Raw genomic sequence first — 19605 nt, forward strand, 5'->3', positions numbered from 1 at the left:
TGAATATATTGGAATATTTCTAAGTATGTAGTAAAATGCATTTAATGTTGGAATGTGTTGGAAATTGGATATTAATGTTAGAATGTATTGCGAATGGATTATTGATGTCGTATTTTGATTGTTGGTTTGGTTGTTGTTGAATTTAGCCGAGTGTAAATCTCGGGGTTGGTGAATGTACGGGGGAAATCTTTGCCGAAATTTCGTTAGAATTTAATGTTCGCTTGAATATTGAATGCCTAAAAGTTGTGGCTAATGTTAGCATAATGGGTGTTATGTAGATTTTGGAGCATTTGAGACTTGAGGCTTGATTTAGCTCGCGAGCGGATAAGGTATGTAAGGCGTCGCTTTCTTTCATTTGGCATGTCCTAGCGCTAATAGGCTATGACCCGTATCTCGGGGTTGTTCGTTCTTAAATCCGAGCTTAGATACGTACTTGATCGATCCTAAAGATGGATTCATTATTGTGTTCAATATAATGTTCTTAAGTTTCCAAATAAATGGGTTTCAAAAGACTTAGAAAGAATTTTGACTACAAAGGGGTCCCGAACTTCAAACGTCCGTAACTTTTGCATACGAGCTCGGAACGCCCCCAAACATAATATGTATGTTCATAAGACCTATCTTTCCCCCAACTACCATAGTCGGGCTCGGACGGGGGTCGGCACCCGTCCGTGGGGCCCGCGGCCTTTTTATGCTCCCGTAATGATTTTCAGGAAAAAGTTAATACTATTTTCGTTTAAACTTTGGCATGTGGACCTCTTACCTATGTTATGATTTATGACTATGATTTTATGCATATGTATGCTCACGACTCCGCTCGTGCTCATTGTTGTCATCTCGTCCGCCGGATCCCGGGCCGGTTATGTTCGTGCGCGCTATGATATATTCGGAGTATGATGTGTTCCGGTACGCCGTGTCCCCTTCGGCCGGGTACCGTGTATATTTGGCGTTACGGGGGGTACGCTTTATGATATGATATGATCGTCGGGTGTCGGAGATACGAAACCACGGAGTATGATGTGGTATGGCGCCATTGTCGGCGGGCGACCATCGTTCTAAGAGCCTATGCATGATTTATGTTTTTTTTGTATAAGTATTTTGACATTTGCATATTGTACTTAATTTCTGCATCTTCTGTTTCGACTTATGATTCTGTATTCCTGCTTTACATACTCAGTACATATTCCGTACTGACCCCCTTGTCTTCGGGGGCTGCGTTCATGCCCGCAGGTACAGACGCTCAGCTTGGTGATCCACCCGCTTAGGACACCTATTCAGCTTTCTGGGATCGCTCCTTCTTCCGGAGCTCATATATTTTGGTATATATTTTCTTCTGATGTATATGTACATTATTATTCAGGGGTACGACGGGGCCCTGTCCCGTCATATGTTTTCGTTATTCTGTTTAGAGGCCTGTGGATATGTACGTGGGTTGTGGCTATGTCTGTACAGTGTATATGTATATATATATGTGATATGTTCTGGGCGGTTCGCCGCCACGGCAGCCTTGTCGGCTTGCCTGTATATATGTACATGGATATATCGGCCCTGTGTGGCCTTTGTTGGTATTTTTGCGTGCGGAGTTAATTTTGGTTAGTAAGAATATACAAAAAAAAAATTAGAAATTTTTGAAAAATAATATTGTTATACTAATTTGTACGTTGGGGCAATTTTGGGCCCAAATTTTATTAAATATTTGAGTTACTATTTTGGAAGAGGTAAGACTTAATCCTTATTTTCATATGTTGGGCTTGGTTTGTGCATGTTGTGGAGTGTGGAAACGAATGAAATTCATGAAACTTGGGTGTGTTGAATGGTGGCCGTGTATATGTGGTTGGTGTAGGTATGACGAATAAATGTTATTTAGTGTTTGGTTGATGTTATTATGGATGGTTTGTGTGTGTTTTGGCATGTAGGAATGAATGGAATGAATGGAGTTATGCATGTTGAAGCTTGGCCGTGTAGGGGCTGTTTTTGGTAGAACATGATGAACTAATTTTATGTAATATTTTGGTTGTTGTTTGTTGTGGATTATGTGATGAAAACGAAGGTTTGATCACTCAAATGGAAGTCGTAATTGTTGTGGGCTAATTTAGAACATAATGTGATTTCAATATAGTTGCTTGAATTGATGAAAATGATGTTGCTAACGTATGGAATTGGTGATATAGTTTACGAATTTGGAAGAAAGAAATGTATTGTTGTTGTCCCTATGAAAATTGGTGGTTTCGGGTCCTATGGTATGTGGGATGGATTGTCTTGAATATTGTGCGGATTGTTTGGAATGTTCTTAAATCTTGTTTGAATGGTTGCGGATTAGTAATTGAATATGTGATCATTGGCATTGGCTTGATGGTATGTAGTTGAATTGAACGTAATTGGAATGTCGTCCAAATAGGTGGAGAAGAGTTGTTAATGTTAGAATGCGTTTGAGATTAATTATTAATGTTGTTTATAAGGTTGTTGGTATTGTTGTTGATGACTTTGGCCGAGTTGAATTCTCGGGGTGGTTGGATTTATAGGGGAGATGCTGCCCAAATTTCTGTAAATAATTGATGGCTTGGAAGGGGATTCTTAAGTGTTTATGACTAATGGTTAATGCCTTATGACGTTGCTGTAGATTGTTGGAAGCCCGAGACTTAAGTCCGACTAGCGTAGGGAGCAAACAAGGTATGTAAGGCTACTCTTTCTTTCTTTTGGCATGTTTTAGAGTAAATAAGCTATGACACGAGCCTCGAGATAACTCTATTCTTGCGATCCGAGCATGTCTATGACTCTTATTTGTTTCTTGATATCCGTATTCGTAATGTAGTCGAATTATGGCTCTTATGTCTTTTGCATGACTAAATTTCAAAAGTTGCATGAAAGTTTTGTTTTCAAAAGGATTTTGTTTCTAAACGATTTCGAAACTACGAACGTCCGTAACTTTCACAGAAGGGCTCGGATCGCTTCGATATGTACGTGGGAAGTCCTAAAGTGAATAAGGTTCGTAATTTTCATAGGCGGGCCCGGATTGGGTTGACGCTTCGCCCGTGGGTCGCGACTTTCTATGTTTGGTTCTAACGACTTATTTTTGAAAGAACTTAATATGACTATTTTTCCGACCCCCGAGTATGATTATATACTTATCTATTGAGTCTGAAATGATGATTCGTATACTTATGATTCTGATACGTTGCTATGATTTCTAAAATTCCGTTGATATGTTTCCGAGTAACGTCCAAAAGATTTTTGATATAACTTTTGTCCCGACTTTCAAATGACGGTCCATTTGTATTATTTCATTGAGTCTCGAAAATGATTTATGTGCATATGGTTTCTCACTCTACGCTCGTGCATGCCTCAACGCATCTTTCACCGAGTCCCGGGCGGTACGTATTGGTGCAACTCCCCGCATTGTTCACCGAGTCCCTCACTAGAGGGCCGGGTACGCTATATATATATATATATATATGATGATATGATGATGTGATGAGATGGGGATGGTGGCCAGGATGGCATATGATGATTCTGTTCACCGAGTCCCTTATTAGAGGGCCGGGTACGATATACATATATGTATATATGCATGCATACATGATTATGATATGATTTTACTCACCGAGTCCCTCACTAGAGGGCCGGGTACGGTATATATGTACGATGATATGATGACATGATTATGATAAGATTTTACTTACCGATATATGTATATGCATGGTAAATGTTTTAAAAAGGCAAGTCTTATGATTTTTCTGGTCATGGTACTTGTTTCTGTAGTTCCCACTTCGATTATGACCCTGTTTTCTGTACTCCATGCTTTACATACTCAGTACATATTCCGTATCGACCCCTTTCTTCGGGGTCGCGTTTCATGCCGCGCAGTACACCCGATGAGTGAAGATATCGTAGAAGACGTTCATTTGGATTAGCGGGCTCCATTTTCTCGGAGCTTTGCCGAGTCGGCGTATTATGTTATGGTATCATGTTCCATGTTAGAGACTTTGCTTGTGTGGTCATGTGTATAGTATGTCAGTTTGTAAGCGGCTCCATAAGCCGATGTATTGTTACGCATTATTTTACAGATTTTATATGATTATAGACTTCATTTGATTTGGAAAAGTATGAAAAGCATATTGGATTTCCTAAAACCTTTCACAATTGTATTTATGTTATGATTTAAGGGCCCAGTATGATTATGAGTGTTACGAGAGTCAGCGGGTTCGCTCGGCCCTACGTAAGGGTCGGGTGCCCATCACACCCTATCGGATTAAGGGTGTGACAAATATATTTGAGTTGAGATAAAAGAATTTTAGATTTGAAAAAGCGGCTAAATAGAAAGTATGGTTTGATTCTTTTGCCATTTTTGATCGGGCCACATTTGATTGGGTATAAAATATAAGTCTAGTTAAATAGGTTTGATGAGTTAAATATGTCTATTCTTTAAAAAAAAAAAAAAAAACAAATGGCATGGCATGCCAACTAAGAGAGAAGGAGACTTTGAACCAGCTTCTAAACACTTATTAACTTATCTACGTGTTTGGTAAATTCTAAAAGTGCTTATAAGTCAAGTGCTTATAAGCCAAAATAAGCAATAAGTCATAAGTTGGTCACCCCAACTTATGATTTTACAGCTTATAAGCACTTTTGGTTTGACCAAACCTTTTACGATTTTATCCCTGATATCTTTCTATAATTCCTAAAATACCTTTTCTTAAAATAAAATTTCTAACCCTCTCCATGATTTCACTCCAATGCCTGTTCTTCCAAACCTAAAATTTCCTCCACCTCTTCAACGTAAACAACAATTATGCAGTTCTTCATGGCATTATTTGGTGTAACAAATTTTTCTCTAGTATTATTTTTGGTAGTTCTTCAAATTCCACACCAAGCATGGAACCCTTCTTCAACTTGACATTAATATCGTTGATTTATGGGTTTTGTAAAGCGTGAAACCCTCTCCTACTTATCTATGTATATTTGTTATTGACTTCAAGAGTTAAATAAACTGAAAGAAAATATAATATTATCGATAAACACAAAATATGTAAATTAAAAAAAAAATATAGAAATCATGCAACCCTTTAGCGTTTGGATGGCAACCAGTGATCCGATTGATGAGAATATTTATGATAGTTGGATGTGTTAGTTTAATTAGCAACAAAAGAAAATTGTTAAGTATTTGTTTCTTCTGTACAAATTTTGTGTAATATTTAAGTGTGATTTTTAGAGAAAATACACAAATACTCCCCCAATGTATACTCGGATTAATTATGTCACTGCGGCGACCTATCACCCCCCCCCGCCTTATTTTTTACCGTATTTTGGTACCCTTTTTTCCGACGTGGCACAAAAAAATTTTGATGCGATTGCGCAGATGGAGAATGTTGCACACACTCTCCGCCACATGAGCGCCACGTCTCGCAACTTTTTTTTTTTTTCATTTGATTTTTCTTTTATTAATTATAATACACTAATTAACCTCTAATTAACCATTAAACCCTCCATTAACTTTATCTTCTTCGTCACTAAACCCTTCTTCTTCTTCATTTCAAGAAATTAATTAACCCATATTCTTCCTCCATTAACACACACACATTCAACCCATTTTCTTCCTCCATTAACACATTCAATCCATTTTCTTCCTCCATTAACATACACACATTCAACCCATTTTCTTCCTCCATTAACACACAGACATTCAACCCATTTTCTTCCGCGATTACACACACACATTCAACCCATTTTCTTTCTCAATTAACACACACACACATTCAATCCATTTTCTTCCTCCATTAACACACACATTCAACCCATTTTCTTCCTCCATTAACACACACACACATTGAAAGACAACATCCATTTGAAATAAGTTTCTTCATTGTTTATTTCAAAGAAATAAACAATGAAGAACGGTCGTGCAATACACATTGAAGGGCAAAGTCCATTTAATTCGTGCAATTTCTTCATTGTTTATTTTGAAGAAATAAACAATTTAAACAATGAAGGGCAGTTCGTGCAATAAAATTTTTTGAGCAACCAGTCCATTTGAAGGGCAGTTCGTGCAATTTCTTCATTGTTTATTTTGAAGAAATAAAGCAAACCAATATTTGTGGCAATTTGTGCAATTTCTTCATTGTTTATTTGGGAAAATAGTCAAATGCCCCTCAACTTAATGGAGGAAGAAAATGGGTTGAATGTGTGTGTGTTAATGGAGGAAGAATATGGGTTAGTTTATTTCTTGAAAAGATATTTATGATTGATGATGAAATTGAATATGTGTGTGTTAATGGAGGAAGAAAATAGGTTGATTGATTTCTTGAAATGAAGAAGAAGAAGAAGGGTTTAGTGATGAAGAAGACAAAATTAATGGAGGGTTTAATGGTTAATTAGAGGTTAATTAGTGTAAATATAATTAATAAAAAAGAAAAATCAAATGAAAAAAAGAAAGGAAAAGTGGCGGTGACGTGGCGCTAACGTGTGGCGGAGAGTGTGCAACACTCACCACTGTGCAACCGGGCATCAATTTTTTTTGTGCCACATCAGCCGAAAAATGGTATAAAATACATAAAAAATAAGGTCAGGGGGTAATAGATCGCCCGCAAAAGTTAAGTGCGTCAAAATTAATCCGAAAAGTATACGTTGTTGGCCGGGGGGGGGGGGTATTTGTGTATTTTCTCATGATTTTTTACAAAGAAAAATTAGTCAAATTAGTAATTATTATATTATAGCTTATGATTATATTTTAGCTTAACATAAAATAATTTATATTTATAAAAATAATTTATCTAATCAATTTTGTATAAAAACAAATGAGACATAAATCATTTTGTATTTGAATTAAATAAAATTTAAATTCTTGTGAAAATCACGTCGTTATTAGTGTAAATAACTTTAAGGATATTTAAGTCATTTTAACATAACAATATGCTTATCAACACTTTTTTGTCAAACACTTCAGCTGCTTATTATCAGTTTCAGCGCTTTTATCCAAATATGCAACTGCTTATTTATTAAATCAACTTCAACACTTAAAATTGCTTATCAACTACTTTAAATGTTTTTGTGCGGAATGCCCTTCAAAGGCACTGGTCTTTAATTTTTGCTCCTCGCTTAAAACTCATGGGTTCCGGGTTCGAAACACCCCCCCCCCCCCCCCCCCCCCCCCCCACAATCAAATATTAAAAAAAAAATACAAGGAAGAAATTTATAGCACAGTTAGGCCTATTTGGGCAAAGTTAGGCCTATTCAGCTAGAAGTTTGCCCTTCCTGAATAGGCCTAACTTTACTCGAAAAGTTAGGCCTTAGGGCAGAGGCGTGCTTTAAGGCTTAATTTTGGGTAAAAGTTTGCCTTAAGGCAAATATCTGCCTGAATAGGTCTAATTTTGCCCGAATAGGCCTAATTTTGCTACAATCTTTGCCTTGCATTTTTTTTTTTGACTGAGTTGAGGTTCGACCTCAGAACCTCGGGGTATTAGGTGAAGGGCGAAAATTAAAGACCAACAGTTTGAGGGGTAAAAATTAAATACAAATGCCTTTGAAGAGCAATCGTGCAAATGACCCAACCAGCTAAGCCAAACGGGCTCTTAGTATATTTTGATGAAAATAATAATGGGAAAATTTCATAAATGACTACTATTTGGGGTTTTTTTTTTCCGCATAGCTACAGTTTAGCTATTTACTTTTCGTGGCAAACATATAGCTAAGCGCTTGTTTCATGTTGTATTCGCTATTAAGTGTCCTTTGTATTCATGAATACAGTCATTAAAATTTACTAAATTTTGTATTCAATTTAAATGTATTCAAATCAACCGTATTCATTATGGTTACTTTTACAGTGTATTCACTTTATTATATTTAATCGATTGTATACAAAACACAAAATTTTACACTAAAAAAATTAACAAATACACTCAAAAAATTGAATACAAAGAAATAAAATTCACTCTTTTCATTTGTATACACTTCAAAAATTAATGTATTCATTTGTATACAAGAAATAAAATTAACAAATACACTCAAAAATAGAATACAAGAAAAAAAAATACACAAAACACTGAATTGTACACCAAAAAATTAATGAATACACTGAATTGTATGCCAAAAATTTAATGAATACACTAAAAAAAAATGATTTTCCGATTAACTTAACGGAATTAGGAAAAACTCACCGCCGACCGTATTCGACAAAGCAAAATCTGACTAGAACTAAGTAGATCCGGTCAGATCCGGCCAAGATCTAACTGGATCTGACCGTGAAAACTCCAAAGCCACCGCGTCAACAACCTTCATGCACTTCCAACAGAAGAGTAGGAGAGATTGAGAGAGGAGGAGGAGAGAGTCAACCTTCATTCAGTTTCATATATGCTCTATGCCACTTAACGATTTAAATTGAGAGAGGAGGAGGAGAGAGTCAACATCCGCGTCAACAACCTTCATTCACCGCGTCAACAACCTTCTTCTTCATGCACCAAGCTAAGAAGAAGAGTAACCAAAAGTTAGAGAGAGGAGGAGAGAGTAAATCGGAAGAGATTGAGAGACAATGAGAGAGAAAATGAGTTGATCAGAGGAAAAATATGAATACAAGCCTTATGTTGCGGTTGATTTTTAATTTTAACTGTGTTTAAATGTTTTAGTTATGTACAGTAATTGATATACACCTTTTAGTTATGAAATGTAATTAATTTAAAGTATAGCTACTAAATATAAATAAGGCCTAATGTTATCTACACCATGTAGATTTCCCAATAATAATTGTTGTGTGATTTTGTTATCCCAAAAAGAAATAAAAATTATATTTAGAGGCAATTTCTTAAACTTCGCTGATCATCTACGAAATTAACTCTAATTTTTGAATGTACTGAATAACTTGTTTGTATATATGGAAGGATCCGTAGAAGGAAGGAAAAGAGAGACCCACACGGTGTGGTTAATTATTCGGTGATGGGACCCACCCAAGTAGCCGAGCCTTGTGGTCTGATTGATCAGTGCCGTGGTCAGTCTGACTCAGCCATATCCATCCATCCCTTTTAGGCATAGCCGCCCAACCCAGACTCTACTACTAGTCTCTCTCTTTTCTCCTTATCTGAATAAAATTTGAAGATGGATCTCTCCACCTTACCAATACATAATTCCCAATAGTTAGAGAGAGAGAGAGTAATCGGACAAAAAGGAACACACTTTCTCTCTCTCTTTGTTGCTTGCTGTGGAGCAAAACTTTAAAGTGGACGTGGTTAAGCGTGTCAGAAGATGGATAAAAAGGCTCAAATTTGTGGTTATTTTGGTCATGGCAATATATCCAATCAGTTACGCCTCGTAAATTCCGCTTCTTCTTCCATGGCCATTCCAATACTCGTGCTTTGATTTTCTTTTTACTTTAATATAGCCTTTTTCTTTTCAAGATCTCAAGGTAGAATTCCCTTTAATTTTCGGTATATATGGCGGCAAAGAAATTGTATGAGTCGTTTTCAAAGGGACTGTTAGAGGAAGTGAATCGATGGGGTTCAATGAAGCAAACAGGTGTGAGTCTAAAATACATGATGGAGTTTGGTTCGAAACCCACTGCTCGCAATTTGCTCATTTCTTCACAATTCCTTCACAAAGAACTCCCTATACGCATTGCTCGTAGAGCTATTGAGCTTCAAAACCTTCCTTATGGTTTATCCACCAAGCCTGCTGTTCTCAAGGTTAAACTAATGCTTTTCACTCTCTTGACCATGTCATTAATTAACTCATTATTTTAATTCATTACTTAAATGGGCTTATCCTTTTCCTTTTTTTTTTTTTAAACCTACTTTTTAGTTGCTTAGTCCTCTTTCTCTTTATTTGTCACTCACTTCATTCTAATTTAAGTGTCTTAGTTTGACTTGATACGAATTTTAAGATATAAAGGAGATTTTGAAATCTTGTGTCCTTAAATTAAAGATGCGTAAAGTAGCAAAAATATATTTGAATCTTGTAGTATAAACTTTCCACGTAGGATGTTTAAATTATCAATGTAGTAAATATAGAAAGAATCACTTTTTTTGGGATAGACAAAAAAAAAGGAAAGTAAACACTTAAATTGGAACGGAGACGGAGGGAGTAATATTTATTTTGAGTTGATGTCATTCCCAAACAGTTAGAGCTACTGATTACTGCGCTTTCTTTCTAAAAGTGTGGTGTTATTTTAGGTGCGAGATTGGTATTTGGATTCTTTCCGTGACCTTAGATCCTTTCCGGATATAAAGGATCAAAATGACGAGTTGGAATTCACAAGAATGATTAATTTGGTTAAGGTCCGCCATAACAATGTTGTTCCTATGATGGCTTTGGGAGTTCAACAATTAAAGAAAGATCTCGACCCTAAGGTTGATTATAATGATTTGGATGAAATACACCAGTTTCTTGATCGCTTTTACATGTCTAGAATTGGGATCCGCATGCTCATCGGTTAGCCTCTTCTCTTGAGTACTGTTTATACAATGGTTTTATTTCATATAGATAGTAAATACTCCATGTTTTAACTTGTGAATTGGTGTCAAACTCAGGGCAGCATGTGGCACTACACGATCCTAATCCACTTCCTGATTGTGTGGGCTATATACATACAAAAATGTCCCCATTGGAGGTTGCACGGAGTGCTAGTGAAGATGCGCGTTGTATTTGCTTGCGCGAATATGGCAGTGCACCTAATATCGACATTTATGGGGACCCAGGCTTTACATTCCCGTACGTCACTTGCTCCTACTTCTTTCCCATTATCCAGTAAGCTCGACATGTCTTGTCAAGCTGTCCATTATTTTTGTTTCATGGTTTTCTAAGCTGCCTATGTATTTCTCTTACCATGATAGTCCCAATATTTATTGATATAAATGTTCTAAAGAAAGTATGGACTCTAGTTGTTGTGGAAAGTCTTGTTGCCTTTGCTTTATACCATACATTTATGCTTCTCCTTTTTTCGGGGATCCATGACAGCTATGTGCCAACCCATCTGCATTTGATGGTTTTTGAGTTGGTTAAGAACTCCTTGCGTGCTGTGGAAGAGCGATTTTTGGACTCGGACAAAGTTGCCCCTCCTGTTCGAATAATAGTTGCAGATGGTCTAGAGGATGTTACCATCAAGGCATGATCTTTTTCTCTAAGAACTGTCATTATATTATGACTTGCTTCTTTGTTGTGGACTTAGTTATTGCTGGAAGGACGTGTATCTCACTATTTTCCTACCCATACTTATCAAGTGTGGTTTATGTGCTGTGTAGGTTTCAGATGAAGGAGGTGGTATACCAAGAAGTGGCCTTCCCAAAATTTTTACTTACCTCTACAGTACTGCCAAGAATCCCTTGGATGAGCATTCAGACCTTGAAACAACTGATGTGGCTACTCTGCCCCCGTTGGCTGGTTATGGATATGGACTTCCAATAAGTCGTTTATATGCTCGCTACTTTGGAGGGGATTTGCAAATTATCTCCATGGAAGGCTATGGTATGTTACAGTACCTCTCGCGCTTGTTTGCTAGAATTTCAATCTCTAGATACTAGACTGGAGTAAAATTTAGTAAGCTGTTTTTGTGGTTGGTTGTGTAATCATATTTGCTGATCTAGGCCCTGGAAATATCATGTAACTAACAAAACAAGTGGTCGTTTAGCTGGGCACACCTATAGAAATTTCAGCTATTGTTACCTCACAAGGATATAAATAATCTGGTACTATAATTAAAAGGCCGAATAATCTAATACACACCTCTACTTGTACTGATTTGACATCCCGCCACCTCTACTCCACGGAGTTTCATCCAACCACCTATAGTTATTGAAACACACTAATTTAAACCCTTCTGAGCATTGATAGAGCATATGTGGCAACTTGACGGGTGAGTTGGATGAAATACATGTACTGCACGCGTGTAATGTGCGTGCACCAAACATAGAAATAAGAAATGAATAAAACGAGTACCAAAAATAAAAATAAAATAAAAATGCAAAACCCTTACTTGCTCCCCTTCCTCAATCGGCTCTCACAACAAACAGCAACCAAAATGGTGAGGGCAAATCTAAAGAATCAAACTTTACAACGATGTTCAAATCTAAAGTATAAATGCTGAAACAAACAATATCTTATGAGATTTGATTAGGACTCAATTCTTAACTAAAACACGAGAAGAACATCCATAACTAGCTCTACAGAAATCACACAAAAACAAAGGCTAACAAGAGCGAAATGTCATAACCCAAGGAAGCCACAAAAGATGATAGGAAAAGAATAATCCACAGCTAAAACACCAAAACCCATAAATAAGTGCCTTATTCTTTTGATTTTATCCCATTTAGAACAAGTATTGTAGCCACGAGCAAAATCTTTTCTTTTAATGTTTGTGGGTATCGCTCAGTGGTGTAGTGGGTGGAAGAGGGAGAGACGGGAACGGGCCGTGAGGGGAGAAAGGTTTGGGAACCTTTTTTTTTTTTTTTGAGAAAAAGGGATGGAATTGGTTTTTTTATAAAAGTGACTTTTTGTAAATAAATGATGATAGGTGTTAATTTATCTCATGCATCCTCCCTGTCAGGGAGAGTGCGCAAGACACGGGGTCAGACACGGGGTCGGAGGTGTTTAAAAGGCTACTTTTGATTGAGTTCAGGTGTTTAGATGAAACCTTGTGAACTAAAGAGGACGGATGTCAAAATGCACTAATACACGTGTCTATTAGGCTGTTCGACCTAAATAATATCCTGGAAATATCTTCTGTTGGTTTGTGAGTTATGATCTCACTGTGTTGATGCGAGGGACACATTCTTTAATGCCTTGCACGAGTGTTGTTAAAATTGGATTAAATATTTAGGACAAGTGTTTGTGAAGGTTGTAAGAAGCTGTTATGTGTGCATCTCCGCCGTTCAGTTAAAATACCATCACTCTGTTACACCGAAAACTATTTTTTTGATAACCAAAAAAGTTCCATGCTAGTGGTGCATGATTCGAAAATTATGTGGATAATGGGCCGACCCCTCTAATATATATAGAGGGGGTGCCTTAATTGTTTTATTTTGTTGATAGAAGAATATACATCAATGACAGAAGATTATGACTACATAGAGCGGGATATAAATAATTTTTTTAATGGTAATGGGACGCTGTGGATCTAGGAATAACAACATTTAATTTAGTTTTGCTAGATTGCCTGCAATTCCTGATGTCTCTTCACTGCTTTACAGGTACAGATGCTTATCTGCATTTATCGCGGTTGGGAGATTCGCAAGAGCCCTTACCTTGATATTTGATGTGGAAGAAAAACTCTTGTAAATATTTCAATTTAAGAAAACATTGAAGTCTCATATCGGTGGAACCTATTATTTACTGGTATAATTGCCAAATTACATAACTTTCTATGGATATTGTTCTCACTTGTTCAGTTGATCAGCTACATCCATCATCGCATTATATTTGTTTCATTTTCTTCTATTCACGCTGTGATGACAGGTCCAAATACGACTAAGTCTAAAAGGACAAGCTTATTGTAGATTTTAAGTCGTCTATAGAACGGAGACAAATCAGATTCTGTTGCTGAAACAGCTGGGATGATTGTTGAAAGAACCAGATAAAGTGGAAAAAGAAAAGAAAAAATGATCAAAGGAGACCCGGCACTTGGAGACTTAGGCCCCGTTTGACAATGATTTGAAATCAGGTTGATTTGTAATTGATATTTTGTTTTGACGTGTAATTTGAATCTTAATGAGTTATTTCTTTCCCCCTCATTAACATGAAAATTCAACTATTTGAAAATTATCAAGACTTTCTCAATTCTTATAATCTTACCAAATAAGTAAATTATAGTTCATAAATAAGGTATCGGAATATTCTAATGCGCCACATTAACAAATTTCATACCTCCTTGTTGCTTTAATAAATACATGTTGGGATTACATGGTATTATAAATTTTCAAGTACATAGAATTTTATTAGAATTCACTGGTCCAATAAATCAACGATCGTACTCCCTTCGAATAAAAAAAGTGTCCACTTAGTCATTTGCACATCCCTTTAGAAAATATTAACTCTTAGATAAAAATAGGTAATTTGATTAAATTGTCCCTAATTAAATATGTATTGGGATTTGATCACGTAACACTTAATAGGGGTAAATCTGAAAAAATAAGATTAATTCTAGAAGTGTACAAATAAACCGACAAACTGCACCAAACCGATAAATCGAGTCAAACCGAGAAAAAAACCTGACTAGTAGTTTGGTTTGACTTGGTTTGGTGTTGAAAAAAAATACCCGACTATAATTGGTTTGGTTTGACTTGGTTTGGTGTTGAAAAAAAATACCCGACTATAATTGGTTTGGTTTGGTTTTAGCTAAAAAAAGTTAAACCGACCCAAACCAACTCGACATTACATTTATTCAATTTTTAAAATATTTTATACATAAATATATTTATTCGTAATGTATATAAATATTTCTTAAATTTTTTAGTAGATTTTTGTCTATTATCATATTATTTCAACTTAGAATTTTGAATGTCAATAAGTTTTATATCCTATGGATGTTAGTAACTCAAAGAAAATCCAAACCAAAACCAACTCAACACTAATACTAACAAAAGAAATTCAATTCTACGACTAGGAATGACAATAATGTTGGATATTAATTCTTTAGTTTTGCATAATTGTTCTAGAGAGTGAAAATACATAATTTAATTTTTTTCTTTGTCATGTAATTAATATTTACTAGCCGTACTTATTTTAGCATAACTTAGTAATTTTAGATTATGGTCATTTTCTTTTGGCTTATTAATTAGCAATATTTATTTTAATAGATTTTATTATCTTTTTTGTTGAATATTTTAATACATTGTGATCATTCATCTCACATTTTGTGTTATTTTCTTAAGAAACACCTTAATTATATAGTTGTATCTTACTAGGACTAAAAAAATAATTGAAGTAAAAGTTAATGTTTTGTATGAAGACTTTTTCGGGAAAAAATTCGAAAAAACCAAATAACCCGAGAAAACCCGAGGTTGAAAAATTCGAATTTTATTGGTTTGGTTTGGTGTATAATTTTAAAAACCCGACGCAATTGGTTTGGTTTGGTATTTAAAAATTCCGAACCAACCCGGTCCATGTACACCCCTAGTTAATTCTTTCTTGATTTTATAAGTGAACACTCTTTTTGACCCAAAAAAATAGGCTAAGTGGACACTCTTCTTAATCTGGAAAAAGTAATAACTAGCTATTCTTAATATAACTAGACGGCGTATGCTCGTGCTGCGCACGGGCCCAACACTTTGGATTATAGTGTATCTATGCGTATGTAGTTGTGTTTGGGTAGTGATAATATATATATATATATATATATATATATATATATATATATATATATATATATATATATATATATATATATATATATATATTACACATACATACTATGTTCAAAACACAATTAATATAACATTGTAGTTTGTGCTCCGTATCCATCTTTATTATATTAGTGTTTGCTACGAATAAAAAGTTTGGCAAAAGTTTATTAATACTTTTTAAAAGAGAAGACTTGTTTAAAAGGACACTATTTTCATCTCTTTGAGATAAAACAATAGCAATATTTAAGCATCAATTGATACTTTGAATTTTAATTCGATTAATTTAAAGGTGCAAAATTTTCTATTGTTAATGTATGTAGATTGGACCTAAACAATACTTATTATTTTTTATCAAATTTTGATTTGGATAATTCTAATTCAAATTATTAAATGAATTTTATATGTTTAAAACGAAACAAAGTAGAAATTTAATTTTCTATTTAAACGAAGAACTACTATTTTTTAATTTTTGGTAAATATTCTTGGTTTAGCTCATTTTACTTATCATGTTGTCTTTTGCACGATTTTTTAAGGAAACGCCAATTAGAATTATAATTTGACTAATTTACCTTATAAATTATTTGATCTCCATTTAATATTATTTTTTCTTTTACGACATTAATCTCTTTTCACATTTATTAGAGTAAGGAAAAAAAAATGAAAAAGTAATTAAATTCTATCTTATTTTAAAATATAAATATTTTAAGTATATTTATTTTAGTAAACATAACAAATAAATGACATGGCGGAATAGCAAATACAACAGTTAAATATCTAGATTAGATCTCAAATTAATATAAGAAAAGAAAGAAAATTGTATGGTTTGGCTACTTAACCTTTTGAAGAAAAACAATAATATGGGGTCCATGTTTTTTGCTGCACAATAATTTCATTTGCTCCCACTAATGAGTTGATACGCATGTGGCAATGAATCCACCATTATTGACTTAATGGGATATTTTGGGAATTACATGAATATTGTTTGATTTTTAATATGGGGTGCACGTTTTTTTTTTTTGACATTGCTTTTTTTTTAATATGGGGTTCACTTTTTTTTTTTTACATGAGTTTGGAGATGGTGGGGTCCGCTTTTTTCCCACCTTATTTTTTTAAATATTGCTTGGTGTTTTTAGTATGAGGCTCACCTAATTTTTATTTTTATTTTTTATACTGCTTGGTGTTTTTAGTATGGGGCCCACCTTTTTTTTTTTTTTTTAAGGGTGACTGACGACGAAGCATGGGTAAAACCCATGCTTCTATATGATTTTCTATTTAAATGAAGAACTATTATTTTTTAATTTTTGATAAATATTCTTGGTTTAGCTCATTTTACTTGTCATGTTGTCTTTTGCACTATTTTTTAAGAAAACGTCAATTATAATTATAATTTGGCTAATTTACTTTATTAATTATTTGATCTCTATTTAGTATTATTTTTTCTTTTACGACATTAATCTCTTTTCGCATTTATTAGAGTAAGCAAAAAAATGAAAAAATAATTAAATTCTATCTTATTTTAAAATTTAAATATTTTAAGTATATTTATTTTAGTAAACATAACAAATAAATGACATGGTGGAATAGCAAATATAACAGTTAAATATCTAGATTGGATCTCAGGCTAATATAAGAAAAGAAAGAAAATTGTATGGTTTGACTACTTAACCATTTGAAGAAAAGCAATAATATGGGGTCCATGTTTTTTACTGTACAATAATTTCGTTTGCTCCCACTAATGGGTTGATATGCATGTGACAATGAATCCACCATTATTGACTTAATGGGGATACTTTGGGAATTACATGAATATTGTTTGATTTTTTAATATGGGGTGCACGTTTTTTTTTTGACATTGCTTTTTTTTTAATATGGGGTTTTTTTTTTTGATATTGCTTGATTTTTGTAATATGGGGTCCATTTTTTTTTTACATGAGTTTGAAAATAGTGGGGTCCACTTTTTTTCTGACCTTATTGTTTTTTTAAGGGTGACTGACGACGAAGCATGGGTAAACTATATAGTAGTAAAGTAAAGTAATTTCTCACATAGTACAGACACCTTCTCAATGTCGAGCATGCTTTTCTTTTTGAAAATTTTAAAATTGTGTCTTTTATGTAAAATATAGATTCTTATTGCTCAAGTTTTAATTTTTTTTTTTTAAAAAAAAAAAAAAATTACAAACTTGGATTGAATTCCACCATTTTAGTAGGATTTGGGATTTCACTGAACATAAAGTTTAAGGAATAAAAAGATCTTCTGAATCATATGGTCCTAAATTAAAGGTGTTTGTAAAATACTTAAATATTTTTTGAATCTTATGAGTTTAAACTCTCTATGTTTGATGTTTGAATTGTCAACTTATTAAATATAAAAAGAGGTACTCTTTTTGGGACAACTAAAAAGGAAAGTAACACACTCAAATTGGGACAGAGGGAGTACTATTTAATTTGTACCTAACTTTTTTTAATGTTTATACATCTATCTTCTTCGGAAGAGATGACAGTGCGATAGGTTGCGGGGCGTTTTAAGTTTTAAACTGCTCCTCCCCACCCACATTGTAAAATTTTATTTTCAATCTGCCCCGCATATACCTGCCCCATCCCGCACCGCATTGCAATTTTTATTTTCAATTTTAATGAGTAATTTTTCTTTGTTAACATGTAATTTGCATTTGTACCATGTTTCAAGTTTAAACTTAACTGATTATGTTTTTTCATCAAAATAATTTTTCAACAATTACTTTATGGAAAATGGCACTTTTAGTCCCTGAGTTATCGCATAATTCCAGTTTTAGTCCCTGTGATATCTAACTAAGCACTTTTGACCTTCAATTAAGCAATCTGTGTGTAACGACCCATTTGGTCATTATTGAAAACATTTTGCGGTCCATATTCAAAACCAAGTTTCAAGGGGATTAAAAGCTAAGTTTGCTTAGAAGTGTTGTGCAAAATTGAAATCGTGATCAAATCCTGAGAAATCAAAACTCGCGGGCCCGGATAAAAATCCTTCGCAGGGTTCGTTGCAGCGAAAAGCCCATCACTGCGGCGAAGATGGCAAAAAATACGAACTATATATTTAGCCCTATTTCGGCGTTTTGTCCCACTTTTCCTCAAAACCTTATTCTAGGCTGCCTCCTGGAGATATTCGATATAACATTCGGAGACTTCGTCAAGGTAAGCCCTCAACAGTCTTTATTGCTAAAAATTCATAAAGATAATCCCTCCTGTAGTGAGTTTCCCCTCAGGATTGATAAAAGAAGAATTGTCCGTAAACGACGTAGAAACATTAATCACCATGGAGTCTAGATTAATTATGCATGCTTGATTTTGACTTTTGTTCTGGGGTTCGTGGAATTCTTAGAATTCGCTGTCAAGGCTTCGGTTCGGAATCTGCTATAGGAGGAGACTTCAAGGCGCTCATGATAGCTGCTCGGCATCAAGGTAGGTTATGGTTTACTTGAGTTAGACTTTGATTAGTAAAACGTATATATGATGGGAGAAAGCATGATTAGATCTTCGGACAAGAAGTTCGGTTGGACATACGATAGTTGACATTGTTAGCATTAAAAAGGGCTTGTAGTAATGAGAAACTTAGCTAATTGTTCTAAGAGGGATATTAGTGTTGCATGTGTAATCATGGAGGGTTGGGCTTGATGCGGTTGTAATGGTCTTAGTATAGGTTGGATTACGATATGTTAGGTGACGCGTACTTTACTATTGTAAGTTCCGTTGTGGGTGTGCATGATTAATATCGAGTTCTAGTATGACTTGTGATAATTCGATTGGTACATCATTGATTCTGGCATCAATTCGTGTTTATGATTTGATTATGTTCGAGTAAGACATTATGGATAATAGCCTGTAATGGAAATTACTGATAATAATTGAAAATGGAACTTATACATCTACTTAAGGCACATTTGATAGGGGGTGACGATATGGCCTTGTTGTGGACTCGTGGTCCGAGGTTCGTTCCGGAACGAGTGGTACATGGACACGATGGGTCCCTTGCAGGTCATGGCTATTTGGGGAAAATATTACCATTTAGCATGTGTGTACGTGGTTGGTGAGAGACTACATTTATTTCATTGTACTTCCGTAATGATTTCCTTTTGTATGTGTGTGTTCGTGTGTGTGCGTGTGTATATATATATATATATATATATATATATATATATATATATATATATATATATATCTGTTTGGTGGTGTTCGTGAGAATCCTTTCATAGTAAAGAAGTTGTGTTTTTTCATCCATTTAATGTCTACGTCAGGAGGGGCTAAGAATGAAATA

The 19605-nt window shown here is 34.6% G+C and overlaps 1 protein-coding gene across 1 annotated transcript; it reads left to right on the forward strand.

Moving 5' to 3' along the window:
- The first annotated feature begins 8934 nt into the window (after positions 1 to 8934).
- On the forward strand, positions 8935 to 13365 carry LOC132042962 (pyruvate dehydrogenase (acetyl-transferring) kinase, mitochondrial-like). The gene is made up of 6 exons (XM_059433464.1): positions 8935 to 9665; positions 10152 to 10410; positions 10509 to 10689; positions 10936 to 11083; positions 11220 to 11442; positions 13164 to 13365. Exons 1-6 carry the CDS (start codon positions 9417 to 9419, stop codon positions 13220 to 13222), a joined length of 1119 nt encoding a protein of 372 aa, XP_059289447.1. The 5' UTR covers positions 8935 to 9416; the 3' UTR covers positions 13223 to 13365.
- Positions 13366 to 19605: the final 6240 nt, after the last annotated feature.

Source organism: Lycium ferocissimum, unplaced genomic scaffold (genome assembly GCF_029784015.1).
Source record: "Lycium ferocissimum isolate CSIRO_LF1 unplaced genomic scaffold, AGI_CSIRO_Lferr_CH_V1 ctg1943, whole genome shotgun sequence".
Classification (NCBI taxonomy): domain Eukaryota; kingdom Viridiplantae; phylum Streptophyta; class Magnoliopsida; order Solanales; family Solanaceae; genus Lycium; species Lycium ferocissimum.

Excerpts from the sequence above, each read along its gene's own strand:
- LOC132042962 (XM_059433464.1), top strand. The coding sequence starts at position 9,417 with ATGGCGGCAAAGAAATTGTATGAGTCGTTTTCAAAGGGACTGTTAGAG. Across the intron at positions 9,666-10,151 it reads CCAAGCCTGCTGTTCTCAAG|GTGCGAGATTGGTATTTGGA; the intron begins GTTAAACTAATG and ends GTGTTATTTTAG. Across the intron at positions 10,690-10,935 it reads GACCCAGGCTTTACATTCCC|CTATGTGCCAACCCATCTGC; the intron begins GTACGTCACTTG and ends GATCCATGACAG.